Source organism: Ovis canadensis, chromosome 5 (assembly GCF_042477335.2).
Source record: "Ovis canadensis isolate MfBH-ARS-UI-01 breed Bighorn chromosome 5, ARS-UI_OviCan_v2, whole genome shotgun sequence".
Lineage (NCBI taxonomy): Eukaryota > Metazoa > Chordata > Mammalia > Artiodactyla > Bovidae > Ovis > Ovis canadensis.
In genome coordinates, this window is record NC_091249.1 from 107,437,632 (window position 1) to 107,458,632 (window position 21,001).

Below are 21,001 nucleotides of genomic sequence, written 5' to 3' on the forward strand. Positions count from 1 at the left end.
ATTTATTGAGCCTCTACTATGGGTCAGGCAAAGTCTAAGAATTTACTCACAGAGACTACAATCCAGGTAGGTAAAAACTGATTACTCAATAATTTCAGTCACCCACTTAACAGTCCCCACAGTCATTCTATATGGTTCAGAACTTTGGGAAAATGCAGGGATGCTGGAAAACATGGCATTCTAAAGAGAGTAACTAGAAATCAAAGGAAAATACTACTTTCATAAGAAATACCCCAAATAAATTCAACTTTGAGTCTCAAGAGTCAGACACATGTGAGCTTAAACAGCAAGTCTATCAATTTCTACCTGTGAACTCTTATGCAAATTAGTTACACTCTTTAAGCCTTAGTTTTCTCTTTTGTATAAATGGGGATAATAATATATACCTAAATTACAGGATTGTTGTGAAGGTCAAATACAAACTGCTAAATGTATTAACTAGCCTATAGTAAGTACTCAGTTAATGCTGGGTATTATCTTCATTATCATCACCACCACCATCACAACCAAATGCTCTCTAAATAATGTGCACTGTATTTTTGAAGTTATTTTCCAAGTAGGATAAGAATTCATGAATCTCAATTCCATAAAAATACCTTTGTGCAGAGGGCTTCAGCTTCAGATATTCTTCCTGTGTCTATTAGACCAGTGACAGCTTGAGACAGAGACCACCTTTCAAGAGACTGGTTGTAATTTTCAAAGAATTCTTTGTCTTTAACTACAATAAAACAAGTCAATGTTAAAACTTTTTTCTGCAGTTTATAATGTGTTCTCTGAGAAGTAATTATTAAGTATGACAATTAAACTTACCATACAATACAACTTTTACACATACCACTGAAATATCAGAGTATCTCAACATGAGACAGGTTTCTGAAAAGTTTCATAGTAGGAATATTTGTGGCTGAATAACTTAAGACTTTTTATATTTGTGACTTACATTTAAAAAAATCAGTCTTCAGTAAAATTGAAAATAATTCAATGAGAAAAGTAAAGATTTATTGCAATATAATTGACATGATAAACTGCACACATTCAAACTATAAATCTGATAACTTTTGACATAAGCATCCATCTATGAACTATCACGACTATCAAGATAATAAATGCATCCACCATCATGAATAGCTTGCTCCTACTCCTTGGTAATCCTTCCTGTCCCCAACCCACCTCTCCTCTTTCCCTCTGTCCCCAAACACTCATTATTTTTACTCACAATAGATCAGTGTGCATTATCTGAAATTTCATATAAATGAAATCATAAAGTATAAACTCTTTGGCATGTTTCATAGTGTTTAACATGGTAAATTTTATACATTCATTTTCAAATACTGAAGCAGCCTTGCATTCTTAGACTAAACCCCACTTGATCATCATGTAGTACTATCCTTTTTGTGTGTTACTGGGTTTGAATTGTGAAAGTTTTGTTATAAATGTCTGCATCTGTAGTTCCGTAGTTTGCTTGTAATGCCTTTCTCTAGTTTCAGTATTTATGTAATGCTGACCTCATAGCTTGGATTGCAAGGAGATCCAACCAGGCCATTCTAAAGGAGATCAGCCCTGGGCGTTCTTTGGAAGGAATGATGCTAAAGCTGAAACTCCAGTACTTTGGCCACCTCATGCGAGGAGTTGACTCATTGGAAAAGACTTTGATGCTGGGAGGGATTGGGGGCAGGAGGAAAAGGGGATGACAGAGGATGAGATAGCTGGATGGCATCACCGACTCAATGGATCTGAGTTTGAGTGAACTCCAGGAGTTGGTGACGGACAGGGAGGCCTGGCATGCTGTGATTCATGGGGTCGCAAAGAGTCGGACATGACCGAGCGACTGAACTGAACTGACCTCATAGCAGAAGTTGGGAAATGCCACCTTTTCAATTTTCTGGAAGAGTTTGTATAGAGCTGGTATTATTTTTTACTTCAATGTTTGGCAGAATTCTATCTGGCCCTGGAGTTTTCTATATAAGAAAATTTTTAACTATAAATTCAGTCTCTTTAACAGATATAAAGCTATTCAGTTTATTTCTTCTTAAGTGAGCTGTCTCTTAAGGAATTTATCCATTTCATCAACATTGCCAAATTTAGGGGCATAAAATTGTTCTTATGATTCTCTTATGAGCCTTTTTGGGCTTCCCTTGTGGCTCAGTTGGTAAAAGAATCCACCTGTTATGTGGGAGACCTGGGTTCAATCCCTGGGTTGGCAAGATCCCCTGGAGAAGGGAAAGGCTACCCACTCCAGTATTCTGGCCTGGAGAATTCCGTGAACTACAGTCCATGGGGTCACAAAGAGTCAGACACAACTAAGCCACTTTCACTTTCATTATGAGCCTTTTAATAGCTACAGAGATGCATCCTCTCTCATTCCTGACAATTTTTTCCTGATGCCTGGCTAGAGGTTTATCAATTTCATTGATCTTCTCAAAGAACTAGGTTTTGCTTTTGTTGATTTTCTGTTTTCTATTTCACAGATCTCTACTCTTTATTTTCTTTTATTCTGCTTACTTTGGTTTAATTTCCCTTTCTTTTTTCTACTTTCTCAAGGGAGAAGGTGAGATCATCAATATGAGGCCCTTCTTATTTCCTGAAGTAGACATTTAATGCTACAATTTTCTTATAAGCAGTACTTTAGTATCACAAAATTTTATATATTGATTTTTTACTTTCAAAATACTTTCAGTTCAAAATATTTTCTAATTTCCCTCCTGCTTCATTCTTTGACCTGGATTATTTGGAAGTCCATTAAATTTTTGAATATTTGAGAATTTTCCAGATTTATTGTTATTGATTTTTAAATTAATTCAACTGTATTAAGATAACACACTCTGTATGATTTTAATTTTTTAAATTTATTTAGATTCACTTAATGGCTCATAATATGATGTAGTGGTGAAAGTTGCTCAGTCATGTCTGACTCTGCAAACCCATGGACTACTATATAGTCCCTGGAATTCTCCAGGCCAGAATACTGGAGTGGGTAGCCATTTCCTTCTCCAGGGGATCTTCCCAACCCAGGGATCGAACTTAGGTCTCCAGCATTGCAGGTGGATTCTTTACCGGCTGAGCCACCAGGGAAGCCTCCATAATGTGATATACAAACAGTCTGTGTATACTTGACAAAAATACACCTTCTGCTCTTGTTAGGAGTACTTTCCTATAAATGACAACTGGGTCAAGCTGGTTGATATTGTTCAAGCTTTTACTGTATCTTTACTAATTTCCTGTCCAATTTTTCTAACAATTATCAAGACTGTTGAATCTCTGTAATTATGAATTTGTTGATCTCTCTTTTCAGTTCTACAAGTTTATTTCAGTTCCATAAGTGTATTTTTCCATAATTTTTCATTTTTTCTACCTATGTTATTGGGAAAAATCACACGGATCTTATGTGTTTTGAAGGTTTGTTACTTGGTGCCTAAACTGTCCTCTTGATAAACTGATTCCAATGTGAAATGTCCCTCCTTATTACTGGAAATATTATGTGCCCTGAAACCTTAGCTTGTTTGAAATTTCTCTTTTCTTAAATATTTATTTACTTACTTGGCTGTGCTGGGTCTTAGTTGAGGCACTCCAGCTTTCTTCTGATCAGTACTGGCATAGAGTGCCTTTTCAGTTCAGCTCAGTTCAGTCGCTCAGTCGTGTCCGATTCTTTGTGACCCATGAATTGCAGCATGCCAGGCCTCCCTGTCCATCATCAACTCCCAGAGTTCACTCAAACTCATGTGCATTGAGTAGGTGATGCCATCCAGCCATCTCATCCTCTGTCGTCCCCTGCTCCTCCTGCCCCCAATCCCTCCCAGCATCAGGGTCTTTTCCAATGAGTCAGCTCTTCACATGAGGTGGCCAAAGTATTGGAGTTTCAGCCTCAGCATCAGTCCTTCCAATGAACACCCAGGACTGGTCTCCTTTAGGATGGACTGGTTGGATCTCCTTGAAATCCAAGGGACTCGCAAGAGTCTTTTACCATTCTCTAATTTGTTAGAAAATTTTTGTCTTTTCTTAAAAATATTTTTTAAATAGATATATAGCTGATTTACAATGTTTCAGGTATACAAAGAAGTGATTCAGTTATACATATCTACATATGTGTGTGCATATACAGACACACGAATATATATATAAAAAATATATATATTCTTTTTCAGATTCTTTTCCATTATAGGTTATTACAAGTTATTAAAGGGTTTCCCTGGTGGCTCAGTGGTAAAGAATCTGCCTGCGATGCAGAAGATGCAGGAGACCCACATTCGATCCCTGGGTGGGGAAGATCCCCCAGAGGAGGGCATGGCAACCAACCCACTCCAGTATTCTTGCCTGGAGAGTCCCATGGACAGAGAGCTCGGTGGGCTACAGTCCATAGGGTCGCCAAAGGTCAGACACGACTGAAGTGACTGAGCACTCACGCACAAGATATTAAATATAGCTGACCTGTGTTATACAGCAGGTCCTTATCTATTTTATATAAGGCAGGTGCTTGTTGCCTATCTCTTTTACAGATATTTTATAGATAGCACGAGATTACTTTTGTCTTAAAATATAGGTCTATATTTTGCTATGTTTCCTTTAAGCAGTAAAAGCTCTTGCTTTTTTATCCAACCTGTCAATCTGCCTTTTAACTGGGGTACTTAGACCATTTATACCTAACTTGATTATTGATTTGGTTGGGTTTAACTCTGTTATGCTGTTGTTCTCTCTTTAGTCAATGTTCTCTTTTCTTCCTTTCTTGGATTACTTTTTATACCCCATTTTTTCCTACTTCGGTGGCTTATTGCAAACTTATAACTCTATTATTTTTAGTGTCTACTTAAGAGTTGTGCATCAGTGAATTCTGATATCTGAGGGAGGTCACAGATCAAATCCCCCATGAATACTTACAGATGACTGTAATATTTTACCACTTATAGTATAAAACCTTTACAACAAAATACTTCCATTTTCTCCTCCTGGCCTCTGTGCTATTGTCGGATGTGCTTTAAACAGCTAATTACATACTAAAGAGATTTCTACCTGTGTCTTTTGTGGATCTGTTTCTACTGACTGATTTTTCTCCTCATCATGGGTGGTATTTTTCCGCTTGTTTGCATGCTTATCAAGTCTTATCTGGATACCAGACATTGTGAATTTTACCTTGCCTAATGCTGGATATTTCTGTTCCTATAATCTTCTTAAGCTTTGTTCTGAATGCAGATAAACTCCTTAAAAATGATTTGACCATTTTGTCTTGTTTTTAAGCTTTGTTAGATGAGAATATAATAGCCTTTCATGCAGGGCTAATTCTGCCTATTAGCTTTTGGCAATATCCTTCTGAATACTTTATCTTGAATGTATCATGTATTAAATGCTTTTTCAAACTTACTTGAAGCAGAAACAGCCGATAACAGTGCCAAGTATAAATCTATCCTCTTTGGCTGAGTGCCGCTCACTAGAGCCAGTATATCATCAGCATGACAAGCTGCCATCAGCCCAGCCCAGACAGCAGGATCACCTAGACATAAGAAATACAATTAGGAGCCTTGTCGATATCAACATGCTGCTGAAAACCTACCAAAACTGAAAGTAAGAGTTTATAAACACCAAAAAATAAAAAAATGGTATCTACAGAAATGTTCTATTTTCTGAAAGAAAAACTAACTCATAAGACACAATCCTATATTCATCCTTCAAGTTTTGCCGTTTTTTTCCAAACACATCAGAGGATAAGAAATATCCAATTAAACTCTTCTTCCACTGCTGGTTACATGAGTGGTGCCTAGAGTACTATGCTGTTGTAGAAAGGTTAATTACAGTCACATTCATTGAATTTCAAGGACAAGTCTCAGTTGTGTTCATCACTTTGTCCCTATACTAAAGGCTCAGTCATAGGAAAAGCAAGGTAACACAATTTCTCAGTTCTTAAGAAAAGTTTGAAGCAAAGGAAAACCTCAAGACAACTCCATTTTACCTATGTTCTAACAGCCAAACATGAAAGTCACTTTATCATTCCAAGTGAATCAATTTTGATTATATATCCCTTCATTTATTTGATCTTTTTTTCCTTCCTTCACACCTTGATAGCAGCTTCAGGGTGGTGAGTTGAGAGGTAATAAAACAGATTATGAGTACAGACTCTTTTCAAGAGTTAACTGTGAAAACAGAAAGCTGAACTCGGATTTGGAATTTAGGTTTTTTAATTTGGTCTTTTATTTCACAAATAATACTTTACAGGTTAATATTTTCAGTCCGTTTGCCCTTAAAGAAAAAACGGATAATTTTAAAATCCTACAAGAGGTTCCAGTTAACAATACAGTCATTTAAATATACTCCTTAGCTCTAGATTTTAATTTTTTCTTATCTAACTGCCCCATCCAACATATACCTTCCATAAAATGTCTGAAGTAGATCTATTTCATTTATAGATTATACAAGAATCATTAGAAATGTTATGCAGACCAAAAATTTTCACAAAAAATTAAGTAGTTACCTTGATATTACAAAATAGCTTCTGCCCAGATAATGACTACCTTATTTTAAATATCATAGAACATAATTAAATCCAGAATAAGAAAATGGGGACCATTTCCTAGAATTTATGATGTGATCTGCATACTATATAATGAAAGGCACATGACTGAGTCTTAGGCCTGGGTTTTAGGTCTAACAATGCCACTAATTAACTGTGCAGCCACTTTTCCTTTGGAACACATACTTTTATAAAACAAGGCATCTAAATTAAATGACAGCTCAGGTGCCCTCAGGTGTAATATTCTGTAATTTCAACTGAAATGGACTCAATTTCTATATTTCTAAGATTAAATGAACTACTCATTTAAGGATCGTATAGTACTATATAGCTTAGATTTTAGGGGAAGGGATAGATATTAGCTGGAAGCAATTCTCTTGACATAAATAGTTCAGAAGAATTGTTGTCTTTTCTTCTAGAAATAACCAGCAACTCAAATTCCTTATGAAACAAAGTGATAATTATTATATACAAATATGTATACATATACACACATATATATACATATATTATACTAGAAATCTAGAGTTTTTCATATACTTGGCTAAACATATCTTTTAATATCACAGAATCATTAATCTAACAGACATTGGATTTCTTTCCATTCAACTCTAAATTCTTGGGATTACATTTAAATTTCTATAAAGATTCCTTGGAGTACCATCTACCAAAACTTTGTTTTAAAAAAATGGGCCAAAGAACTAAATAGACATTTCTCCAAAGAAGACATATGGATGGCTAACAAACACATGAAAAGATGCTCAACATCACTCAGAGAATGCTCAACATTATCAGAGAAATGCAAATCAAGACCACAGTGAGGTACCATTTCACACCAGTCAGAATGGCTGCGATCCAGAAGTCTACAAGCAACAAATGCTGGAGAGGGTGTGGAGAAAAGGGAACCCTCTTACACTGTTGGTGGGAATGCAAACTAGTACAGCCACTGTGGAGAATAGTGTGGAGATTCCTTAAAAAATTGCAAATAGAACTGCCTTATGACCCAGCAATCCCACTGCTGGGCATACACACCAAGGAAACCAGAATTGAAAGAGACACGTGTACCCCAATGTTCATCACAGCACTGTTTATAATAGCCAGGACATGGAAACAACCTAGATGTCCATCAGCAGATGAATGGATAAGAAAGCTGTGGTACATATACAGAATGGAGTATTACTCAGCCATTAAAAAGAATACATTTGAATCAGTTCTAATGAGATGGATGAAACTGGAGCCGATTATACAGAGTGAAGTAAGCCAGAAAGAAAAACACCAATACAGTAAACTAACACATATATATGGAATTTAGAAAGATGGTAATGATAACCCTGTATGCGAGACAGCAAAAGAGACAGAGATGTATAGAACAAACTTTTGGACTCTGGGAGAGGGAAAGGGTGGGATGATTTGGGAGAATGGCATTGAAACATGTATACTATCATGTAAGAAACAAATGGCCAGTCTATGTTCGATACAGGATACAGGATGCTTAGAGCTGGTGCACAGGGATGATCCAGAGAGATGATATGGGGAGGGAGGTGGGAGGGGGGTTCAGGATTGGGAACTCATGTATACCCGTGGCTGATTCATGTCAATGTATGGCAAAACCAATACAGTATTTGTAAAGTAAAATAATAAAAAATAAAAAAAACACTTTGTTAAACTAAAGATCAACAGAGCCTAGGTACACAGCCACTACACATAACTATAATTACATTCACTTTCCTGGGCAATCTCACCTTTCTTAAGTGTATTTCACTTACATAATCAAAGACTTACATCAATCATTCTAGATCCACAGTAAGAATTCTTGAGAGCAATTCTATACCTAATAACTTGCTTGAGAACACTTAAAAATCAGACACTTACCTAACATGTAACATAGACAAAACCAAATATTTAGGTTTCTTTTTATTCTATTTCAAAAATGAAAGAAAAAAGAAACAAAGACAGGTCTGTCTACTTGTTTTATAAAATAATCTTTGAAATTAGTTACAAGCTTTATAATTCATTGTGAAGATGACATCAAATCTGTTCTTTGTACAATGTTTCCCTACAGTCCAGGCCAAAAGCAACAGTATTCTGATCAAACAAATGTTTGAAGTGCTCTGTTGGAATATACTGTTTAAAGCTATGTTTTATATTAAAAACAGTATTTTGTAAAAATATACCCCATAACCCTACTTTGCCAGACTTTCCAGTTATCTAAAGCATTTTTCCAATAGTAGTAATGGAAGAATGCTGATGCCATTTATAGCAATTCCTTGGGCCTTTGTTGATCAATAGTACACATATAATTCTGGTTAGAACTGAGAAGAGGTTAGTTCAGGTGAGGTCAGCACCCTGTCAGTTCTAACAGTTATAACAGAATACATATCTCCACTCTTCAAGAAACTATACATAAGGTAACTAAACATGTTTATTAAATAATTTAGTAAGTATAGATAAACCTGATTAAACCTGACTGATGGGAAAACAGACATAAAACTACTTCTTGAAAGTATATAATTCAGATTTTCAATAATGGTTAATGACCTATCTTTAAAGAGATATTCCTCTGAGCCTACTTCAGTAACTAATTATCTCTCAAGTATCAGTAGCTGAATGAAGATAATCAAATAATATGCAAGATCTTAAAATATTTTAAATTCTCTCATTTTATAAAAGTACAAACTTTGCTTCACAAATGCAAGATGCACAGAATCCTATGCAATGAAATGGATTATATTATATTCACCTGGAGAAAGGAGAGCTGCCTTCTGAATGGTCCTTAGTGCAGTATTTTTCTTATCTTCTGCTGAATTGCTTCCCATAGCCAACTGATTTACTGCAGTGTACAGTAATGCCTTCTACATAAGAGAAAAGAAGAGTGTTAACCATTTCTCTTTACAGCTCCTTGACTTTCAAAGTGATGAAAAATAGTACTATACTGAATATGATGTGACCCCTGAGCTTAAGAAAAAAAATTACTCATTCACCAATAATATTATTTAACAAGTAAAACACTCCCCTGAATTGGGGCAAACTAACCTTTCCATGATTTGAGTCCAGAATATGAGCCACGTTTCCTGCCACTGCACCTCCCTATAATAGCAAACAAATGATTACTTAGATAAATGCATAAACTTTCATGAAAAAGTAAAACTTAAGACTGATAAAATCTTTACATTAAATCATTTGAAAGGTTCAGTTTTATCACATTTATATTAACTTTTCAACTTCCTGAGAAAGTCAAAGTGTTAGTCCCTCAGTCGTATCCAACTCTTTGTGACCCCATGGATTGTAGCCCGCCAGGCTCCTCTGTTCATGGGATTCTCTAGGCAAGAATACTGGAGTGGGTTGCCATTTCCTTTTCCAGAGGATCTTTCTGACCCAGGGATCAAACCCAGGTCTCCCTCATTGCAGGCAGACTTTTTACCCACTGAGCCACCAGCGAAACCTTTAAGTTCCCCAAGCACCAACTTAATACCACTGTTTCAAAAAACCAGTTTTAATATTTTTATAAAAGAAAATCTTTTCTACTATGAGAATTTGAAATCAGCTCTTTTACAATTTTCATTAAAGGTCCAACAATTACATGATTTCACAGTGGTAACAAACAAACATACAATTTTCTAACAATATACAAGACTGTGAAACAAAGACTCAGTGAAGATTCCACAAAACTTATTTTAAGATAAACTAATATAACTTTATTCCAAGAAAATACAATATTTTTAAAACATCTATAGACCCTAGCAAAATAGGTAATTAAAGTTCAGAGCATCATGAAACTCACCACTGCCTCAATAATCTACTCAATACTAAAAATAAGGAAAATCTATGCAGCATCCTAGGTTTCATAAAGTTGGCTTGAAATTCTTAATTTTTAAAAATTCAATTAGATGTCTCACCTGGTAAAGAAAGTAAGTTGTAAGAATGATCTCATTTTAAATTCGAAGGACAGGGAGGCCTGGCATGCTGTGATTCATGAGGTCGCAAAGAGTTGGATACGACTGAGCGACTGAACTGAACTGAACTGATACTTCATTTTACATCATTAAGTATATCACACTTAATGATGTAAATAAGTATATAAGACTTTCCTGGTGGCTCAGGTGGTTAAGCGTCTGTCTACAATGTGGGAGACCTAGGTTCGATCCCTGGGTCGGGAAGATCCCCTAGAGAAAGAAATGGCAATCTACTCCAGTATTATTGCCTGGAAAATCCCATGGACAGAGGAGGCTGGTAGGCTACAGCCCATGGGGTCACAAAGAGTCGGACATGACTGAGTGACTTTACATTACTTTAAGTATATCACAAATATTTTTAAAACCATATTTAGCAAATAAAGAAAGCTAAAAATAAACTTTAAAAAAAACATGTCAATATAAAACAAATAGAAGACGAATTAAAAAAAAAAAAAGATTCACGAGTAAGGTCTGAAATGATTCATCACCGCAACTACTAACTGTGATTTTGCTCAAGTTATTGAATATTTATGTCTCAAGTACTCTCCTCTACAAAACGAACTTAATTCCAGCTACTTCATAATGCTTTTGAGATTCATAATGCTTTTGAGATTAAATGACAAGACAGATAAAAATGCCAAGCACAGTAGTTGGCATATAAATGCTTCATTCCAGAGTCTAATAATGATGGTCTTTCAGGTTCTTGGAACAAAACATTCACTGAAAATAACAAACTGTAGGATAAAACTTTGCTACTCAAAGTGTGGCCTATATACCAGCAGAACTGACGTTCTCTGGAAGGCTGTCAGAAATGCAGAATATCAGGTCTACCGAATTAGGTTTAAACAAAATTATGGGGTAATTTCATTTCACATTAATGTTTAATAAGCATAAGAAGCATGTATTCTTAAAAGCACTGGCTAGCTGACAAGGTATTAAGGACTTTTCAAGCCAAAACTAAAAGGGAAAACTGAAATCCACAGAGGTATAAGTGAAGGAAGTCAGTTTGCAGTTCCTAAAAAATTTTAATTTTCAGTTTGAAGGACTTGTGGGTGAGAAATTAGAGCCCAGGACTCACACAAGGAACAAGTATATAGGAAACCTGCACCAAAATACGCTGAGATTCCCCCACTCCTAGCCAAGGAGCTACACACTCAGATTTAAGGTGAATCAGAACTAGACCAGAATTCAAATGACCCTGAAAACCCAGGCACACAGTAGCCTGTATGGTCCAGAAAGCTCATGCTATAAACCTTCTTTAAGGTGGTTCCAGATTGGTGGAACTCCCAAGTACTGGCATTAAAAAGTACAATTTCTTTCTATAGAAAGGTACCTTAATACTAGGCCTCAAATTATTTCCACCAGCAATCTTCAAGTTTACACAGTCAATCAACAAACAAGGCCAGTATGAAAACCAACAGAAACAACAAACAAAAACAGATGTACACAGACTTCAGATACTGGAATTACTACATGTATTAAGTATTCAAAACATAGTAGCTACTACTATAATGTTTACTAACTAGTTATATAAAGTATAAAAGGCCATGTTAACCATAGAAATTAACAAAATACTTTATTGACTCTTGAAAATACCTTGTTGTTATGAACTAACAACAGTGAAGATCCCTTTAATGGAACATCAATTACTTCATATTTAGCCTTATATTTTTAGACATAAGCATTGTTCTAGTTGTTACTTTCTTATCTTTAAGAAACTTAAATAAAATTATTTGGGGGTATTCTGAAACACAATAGCAATGCTTCCGAACTATGAGCTGTGCTTAGTCGATCAGCTGTGTCCAACTCTTCAAGACCCCATGGACTGTAGCCTGCCAGGCTCCTCTATCTGTGGGATTCTCCAGGCAAGAATACTGGAGTGGGTGGCCATGCCCTCCTCCAGGGGATCTTCCCCACCCAGGGATCAAACCCAGGTCTCCCACATTACAGGCGGAGTCTTTACTGTCTGAGCCACCAGGGAAGCCCAGCTTAATCTATATATATTCAAAAAAGTCCACCTCCTTCTTTGTATATTCCGTAACACCCCAGCAGCACAATAGTACATGGAAGAAACTCAGTGTACTACTTGCTGAGTAACTAAGGAATAACTTCATTAAATAAAAGAACTCCCTCGTTGTATTATTTTCCAGAATGATAACAGCAATACTTTAAAATTACATATTACAAAATAAGCTACTTTACCTTTGGTCAGAAGTTAGAACGCTACTCACCTTTGCATTTCGTTGAGTATACTGGGCAACCACTCGGGACAACAGGGACCAAAGAGCAGGATCAGCTGGGTTACTGTAACAATCATCAAAAGCAGAGGGCTTAGAGATGGGAGTTACTTTGTCAACATTTTATTTAGTACCTAAGTTAAGAATCTTTTAAACATCTAAAACAAGTTCAAATTAATTGTCCACATGTGGTTGGAAGTGTCTGAATTTTTAGAAAGAATATTTTATCTCTTTATTAAAAGAAGAAAGAAAAATCAGCAATGTGATGGATACAGAGCCATGAGATCCAATCAGGGAAGTTTAAAGAAATTTAATATGTCACGTTCAAAGAAAACACAGAGATCAGAATTATGGAAGGAAAATAAACTACAGATATAACACTTTTCTGTTGAAAATAAAACAAATAACCACTATGACTAATGATAACAGCTTTCTACTTTCCAAATTTTGAATATATTAATGAATTCTGAGTGGCCAAAAAACTCCTAAAACCATTAAACTGAACAGTATCAACAAACTGACAATATCACCAACTTGAGAATTTGTAAGGATTTTCATACTAAAAAAGATTTGGGCCTTAATCTGAATAAAGGAAAATTTTCTGTTCTTTTTTTATCAACTGAATTTTGTATTTAAATCACTAGACATGAAAAAATTGTCAATTACCTGGTCGTATATACAGTTTCATAATACCACAACCTGGTTTCCAAATATACACAATTACCTCATTGTATAATCTTAATTGGGACGATTCCCTAGAGGAAGGCATGGCAACCCACTCCAGTATTCTTGCCCAGAGAATCCCACGGACAGAGGAGCCAGGTGGGCTACAGTCCATGGGGTCGCAAAGAGTCAGACACGACTGAAGTGACTTAGCACGCACGCAAATAATCTTAATAAGGTCTAAATAGCAAAGACAATCTCATCAAGGACAACTGGACCCCAAGTTCACAAGTACAGAATTTACCTGTGAACAGCTTTGGCTGCTTGTCTCTGCACTGCCACACTGCGGCCTTGCAGGGCATAGATGGCTGAAGTAAGCAGGCTCCTCTGATAATCACTGTTCTGTTTGCTGTGCTTCAGTAACTCATTAAGCGCAGCCTTTGACAGTGTAGCATCCTGCATTGCCAATCCGAGAGCACACAGGGCTTGAAGGCTTTCCGTTGTTGGTTCCTTTAAGATAGAGCTGTAAACATATTTTTAATTGCCTATTAGCAGTGAGTACAATAGCCTGTAGCTATTAGAACACACTGAACAGCAGAAAAAACAGTGTACTTACAGATTCACCAAACTATGGCCCAGCTCTGTGATAAACATAAAACTAAGTTCCATGGTTTCTAGGAACTGTAACTTCCCTGAATTTCTGAAGCAGTTAGAAGGTACCAAAGGCCTTCATAGAGCATCAGTAGCCAAATTTCTTTTGTGGTCATTTTATCTACGTTTAGAAGCAAATACACAGCACAGTCTCACAGTTCTAGGTAGATAGTTAAAATAATTTTGCTAAAATCTTTTGGTTTCAGTAAAATCCTAAAAGGTATGAATAATAAAGAAAAATCCTTAATCTAAGATCTGATTTTTATCATTTGCAAAAACATTCTGTCTTACCGCTCTGTGGTATTTGAAACCAGACCTAGTATATATAAGTACAAATACAACCTCTATCCAGCATATTCCAAGTGAGCATATTTATAATTGAAGGAGAATTTAAATTGAGTATGTAAGCATCCAGTTTTTTTTTCTTCAACTGTGAAATTTTATGAAGGTAAAAGTTACTAATGTTAGGAATCCTTATTAATTTAAATGAAGAAAATAAGCTCTTTATAAACTTAACAGAACTTCTAATAATAATTGTGAATGTGTACTGTAACAAAACAAAGGAATTTTGAAAAATCTGTTAAACAAAATTCATTAAAATATAATAGAAATACTTGTAACATTACAAAATATCGCACACCTACCACTATGTCTTTCTACTGTTGGGGTGGGAGGATAAATTGTTTGGAATCTGACTTTGACAAACAGATACAAAATCATGAATTTTCATGGGCAGCTCTGGAGTAAACGTAAAGAATCTACAGGAACTCTTTTTACCATAAAGGTTACTGGAGGCATCCGAATATGGAATAGTATCATTTAGTAAGTCATTTCCATCAATACAAATAACCCAAACTGTAAGTTGGACATCAAGGAGATCAAACCAGTCAATCTTAAAGGAAATCAGTCCTGAATATTCATTGGAAGGACTGATGCTGAAGCCAAAACTCCAATTCTTTGCTACCTGATGCAAAGAGCCGACTCAATGGAAAAGACCCTGATGCTGGCAAAGATTGAAGGTGGGAGGAGAAGGGGACAACAGAGGATGAGATGGTTGGATGGCATCACTGATGCAATGGGCATGAACATGGGCAAACTCTGGGAGATGGTGAGGGATGGAGAGGACTGGTGGGCTGCAGTCCACGGGGTCGCAAAGAGCCAAACTCAACTAGGCGACTGAACAACAACTAACATCAAAAGAAGACATTCTAACCTGAGTCTTGGTTCAAAAGGGAAAACCCCTACCTACTCTAATATTTATTAATATACAAAATCTAAATTATTACTGGAATGAATACATCCCATTAGGCTCACATGTGCTGAATGCACAGTACCTGCAAGCTGTCCTGTATCATGTGCTATGGACTTTACATGTAATTATTTATATCATAAATTCTATGATGCTGGTAATCAGATTTTTTTCCCCTTATATACTGAATTTATGCCTAGTCCCCTTAAGCACCTAGGACACTGCTTAGTTCCCAACCTATGAATGCCAAACAAGATCAATAAAGAACTGGAATCCTAATTTTTCACAGAATGTCAGAGAACAGAATCCAAGGGGCAGGAAAGGGAGCAGTTTGAAAGATGACAGAGAACCAAAAAGAAAGAAACACAGATCATATAAACTACTTAGTCGGGGATTCAGTAACACAAAAAAGGAGGTGAAGGCCTTCTCTCACAAGAGAATGAGGAAAGAATAAGATAATATTCTATTATTTTTCTCTACTTCTTCCAGTGTTCAAAATGGTTTTGGTTACTGTTTTAAATAGTAACCCAGTATTAATCTGAGTGAAAGTCAGTAAGTCATGTCCAGCTCTTTGCGACCCCATGGACTGTACACTCCATGGAATTCTCCGGGCCAAAATACTGGAGGGGGTGCCCATTCCCTTCTCCAGGGGATCTTCTCAACCCAGGGTTCAAAGCCAGGTCTTCCGCATTACAGGTGGATTCTTTACCAACTGAGCCACCAGGGAATCCCAGATTAAGCTAAGCATATCTAATTTGGGGTTACTTTTGCTCTTGATAATTTGCAGCAATATATTAGCATCTATGATTCTTTTGGGGGCTTCCCAGGTGGCATCAGTGGTAAAGAACATGTTTGCTAATGCAGGAGACATAAGAGATGCAGGTTCAATCCCTGAGTCGTGAAGATCCCCTGGAGGAAGACATGGCAACCCACTGCAGTATTCTTGCCTGGAGAATGGACAGAGGAGACTGGCAAGCTACAGTCCATGGGGTCCGAAGAGCTGGACATGACTGAAGCAACTTAGAACACACATAATTCTTTTTCCCAAGCTATTTGCAATTTGGATCTTCTGAACATGAATGTATTCATGTAAAGTGATAGATACGATTTTTAAAATTCTGACTGGTTTTCTCAAAATATCTAAGAGAAGGAGAATGAATTGCTATTACTTTAATCAAGATAAGACAAAAGTATCACAATGAATAAACAAAAACAAAGCTTATCCTATAAGAAGTCATCTTGACCTAGTTACCATCTAATCATTGTCCCCCTATCTTTGTAGGGGAGCATAATTTGGAGATGCATGAAGGCACTTTTTTGGTTTTCACAACTAATGAAGAAAGCAATTAGTGTGATGGGAAACAGAGATGTGATCTTCCTACAAGGGATGGAAAATTTCTGTACTATAAAGATCTGTTCAAAAAAAAAAAAAAAGCATCAATTCTTCAGTGCTCAGCCTTCTTCACAGTCCAACTCTCACATCCATATATGACCACAGGAAAAAACCATAGCCTTGACTAGACAGACCTTAGTTGGCAAAGTAATGTCTCTGCTTTTGAATATACTATCTAGGTTGGTCATAACTTTTCTTCCAAGGAGTAAGCGTCTTTTAATTTCATGGCTGAAGTCACCATCTGCAGTGATTTTGGAGCCCCCCAAAAAATGTCTGACACTGTTTCTACTGTTTCCCCATCTATTTCCCATGAAGTGATGGGACCAGATGCCATGATCTTCGTTTTCTAAATGTTGAGCTTTAAGCCAACTTTTTCGCTCTCCTCTTTCACTTTCATCAAGAGGCTTTTTAGTTCCTCTTCACTTTCTGCCATAGGGGTGGTGTCATCTGCATATCTAAGGTTATTGATATTTCTCCTGGCAATCTTGATTCCAGCTTGTGTTTCTTCCAGTCCAGCGTTTCTCATGATGTACTCTGCATATAAGTTAAATAAGTAGGGTGACAATATACAGCCTTGACGTACTCCTTTTCCTGTTTGCAACCAGTCTGTTGTTCCATGTCCAGTTCTAACTGTTGCTTCCTGACCTGCATACAGATTTCTCAAGAGGCAGGTCAGGTGGTCTGATATTCCCATCTCTCTCAGAATTTTCCAGTTTATTGTGATCCACACAGTCAAAGGCTTTGGCATAGTCAATAAAGCAGAAATAGATGTTTTTCTGGAACTCTCTTGCTTTTTCCATGATCCAGCAAATGTTGGCAATTTGATCTCTGGTTCCTCTGCCTTTTCTAAAGCCAGCTTGAACATCAGGGAGCTCACGGTTCACGTATTGCTGAAGCCTGGCTTGGAGAATTTTGAGCATTACTTTACTAACATGTGAGATGAATGCAACTGTGTGGTAGTTTGAGCATTCTTTTGCATTGCCTTTCTTTGGAATTGGAATGAAAACTGACCTTTTCCAGTCCTGTGGCCACTGCTGAGTTTTCCAAATTTGCTGGCATATTGAGTGCAGCACTTTCACAGCATCATCTTTCAGGATTTGAAACAGCTCAACAGGAATTCCATCACCTCCACTAGCTTTGTTCGTAATGCTGCTTTCTAAGGCCCACTTGACTTCACATTCCAAGATGTCTGGCTCTAGATTAGTGATCACATCATCATGATTATCTGTGTCGTTAAGATCTTTTTTGTACAGTTCTTCCGTGTATTCTTGCCACCTCTTCTTAATATCTTCTGCTTCTGTTAGGTCCATACCATTTCTGTCCTTTATCGAGCCCATCTTTGCATGAAATGTTCCCTTAGTATCTCTAATTTTCTTAAAGAGATCCCTAGTCTTTCCCATTCTGTTCTTTTCCTCTAGGCTATGGTTTTTCCTGTGGTCATATATGGATGTGAGAGTTGGACTGTGAAGAAGGCTGAGTGCTGAAGAATTGATGCTTTTGAACTGTGGGGTTGGAGAAGACTCTTGAGAGTTCCTTGGACTGCAAGGAGATCCAGCCAGTCCATTCTGAAGGAGATCAGCCCTGGGATTTCTTTGGAAGGAATGATGCTAAAGCTGAAGCTCCAGTACTTTGGCCACCTCATGCAAAGAGTTGATTCATTGGAAAAGACCCTGATGCTGGGAGGGATTAGGGGTAGGAGGAGAAGGTAACGACCGAGGATGAGATGGCTGGATGGCATCACGGACTCGATGGATGCGAGTCTGAGTGAACTCCAGGAGATGGTGATGGACAGGGAGGCCTGGCGTGCTGCGATTCATGAGGTCGCAAAGAGTCGGACACAACTGAGCAACTGAACTGAACTGAACTGACTGATGAAGATCTGTACCACTAAAAACGCCAACAGAGCACTCACTGATAACCACTGGCCAATAGAATACATTACTCATCTACTGCTTTTTAAGGAATTAAGGTTAATGTTCTCAAAAAAATTTTCAAAAAGTACCTTATAAACAACCACATATATCAGAAACTACTACTTTATTAAATTATCTCCAAAATACAGAAATAGTTACAAGTTATACTGGTATATATACTTTCTTTAGACTTAACTTTAAATTAACTTTATCAGGTTAATCTGAAAAGGGAAGAGAAAAAATCTCTTTAGGAACCCACTGGGCTGAAAACAAGCCAGTTATGACTGCCTTCATTAAAATTTTATAATCCTAAGAGAACAGCTGATCAATTACTGTTTTAAAAAAATAAAATACACAGAGTACAGAATGGTTTTCAAGAACTGAATGAATTCATAATTAAGAATGAAGCCATGATCTCTAGCTAACCAGGTGAGTCTGATCCCTTCTGTTCACCAAAAAGTTCCTAAAACATTAAGAAATTCATTTTACGTTGCTTCCAATTTTAACCCAATATTTTAAAGTATCTGGTCATTTGAGTGTTGATGTTGACTATACATACCATTTGAATAGCAATGTCTTGGCTACATCCATTTTTCCTTGTTTATACTCCGCTATTGCCAGAGCTGTCAAGATATGAGCTTTGTCTTGCTCTGATTCAACAATAGCCAAGGCTCTCTCATACGCTGTTACACAGAATTGGAAACAAAAACAAAACAATATAAAAGCAATCTTGAATGACAAATGATGAGATTTTTCCTTTCCTAATCCTATTTTTTAAAACAGTCTAACTAAAATTACATCTTATGTCCTTGATCTCAAGTGAACAGAATAAAAATTTATAATAATCTAACTTGGTTTAACTGTTCCAAGGTGATTCTGGGAATATCATTAAGATTATCATGTGATTCCTCAATTCTCATCTTTAGATAGTCTGAGTCACTATCTTCAAAAGAAGTGTATACTATCATGTAAGAATTGAATCGCCAGTCTACGTCTGACGCAGGATGCAGCATGCTAGGGGCTGGTGCATGGGGATGACCCAGAGAGATGTTATGGGGAGGGAGGTGGGAGGGGGGTTCATGTTTGGGAACGCATGTAAGAATTAAAGATATTAAAATTTAAAAAATAAAAAACTAAAACAAACAAACAAACAAACAAACAAAAGAAGGGGAGGCCTACAAGCATTGAGATATCACCCAAATTTCCATGAAGAAACAAGCAACTCCATTAAACAGTTCTTACAATGAGCTGCACACATAGGCTGGGCCCATACATGGGAAAATGCACTCAAGGAGCATTTTTGGAGAAACCAAAATATTAATGTATTATCAAAAACAATGTTTGAGCTCTTTGTTTACCAGAAAAGTACACAGAAACACTGTGGAGTAGTAAATACTTGCTTTCAGTGAAAGTGAAAGTCGCTCAGTCGTGTCTGACTCTTTGCAACCCCATGGACTGTATAGTCCATGGAATTCTCCAGGCCAGAATACTGGAGTAGGTAGCCTTTCCCCTCTCCAGGGCATCTTCCCAACCCAGGAATCAAACCCAGGTCTCCTGTATTGCAGGCGGATTCTTTACTAGCTGAGCCACTAGGGAAGCCCAAGAAAACTGGAGTGGGTAGCCTATCACTACTTCAGGGGATCTTCCCGACCTAGGAATCGAATCGGGGTCTCCTGCATTGCAGGTGGATTCTTTACCAACTGAGCTATCAGGGAAGGCCATTTGTGATCTTGGGTCTCAGTTTCCTCATCTAAATAATAAAAGTCACATTCAGTTTATACTACTGCTAGAAGAACTATTCATCATCATGTACTAAATGAAGGAACAGATAAAAAGTACCTATTATATCCCTTGTCAGATTTTTAATAAACACTACAGTCCCGACCAACATCTTAGCATTACACCTTTCTGTGTATAAGCAAATTATGATTCAAATTCTCAGCTCTGGAAAAGCAGGATGTATCCTTAAGCTTTACACAACATACTTACCTTTGCTGCTCTCCTTATACAGACCCTTCATAAATAAAGCTAATGCGAAACCTATGATGTCTTCTAACTCCTCAAGGGGTGTTGACTTAAAAGCCTGGATAGCTTTATCATATTCACCAATGGAACTAAGAAGCAAAACATAAGTTACTTTTAATATAAAGAATCATTTTGGCTTATATCATCAAAATACAGAAATATAATTATACTGTTCTTTTAACAACTTAACCTACTTCATCTCTCAGTGTTAAAGCTGCAGAAAAGACTTACATTAAAATAGAAGGCATACCACTTATTTCAAATAGGATATACCAGAGGGATTTACTTCACACTTTGCTTCTTTTAAATTATATGTGAAAATGAACAGCTCTGCTGGACTACAACTGGTCTTTTTTTTTAAATAAACTTGAATTAAACTCTTAAGTTATAAAAATAATTTCCAGTTGACCTTTACAATAAT

The 21,001-nt window shown here is 36.8% G+C and overlaps 1 protein-coding gene across 2 annotated transcripts in view; it reads right to left on the reverse strand.

Moving 5' to 3' along the window:
- SKIC3 (SKI3 subunit of superkiller complex) overlaps positions 1-21,001 on the reverse strand; it is a 103,079-nt gene that overhangs the window by 25,823 nt on the left and 56,255 nt on the right. For both annotated transcript variants that reach the window (XM_069592588.1, XM_069592589.1), the window contains 8 exons: positions 20,545-20,669; positions 19,115-19,238; positions 13,654-13,872; positions 12,681-12,753; positions 9,530-9,583; positions 9,237-9,348; positions 5,354-5,482; positions 597-718 (listed from right to left, as the gene is read on the reverse strand). In XM_069592588.1, the coding sequence (XP_069448689.1) occupies positions 597-718; positions 5,354-5,482; positions 9,237-9,348; positions 9,530-9,583; positions 12,681-12,753; positions 13,654-13,872; positions 19,115-19,238; positions 20,545-20,669 (958 nt within the window). The remainder of the gene's footprint in view (positions 1-596; positions 719-5,353; positions 5,483-9,236; positions 9,349-9,529; positions 9,584-12,680; positions 12,754-13,653; positions 13,873-19,114; positions 19,239-20,544; positions 20,670-21,001) is intronic.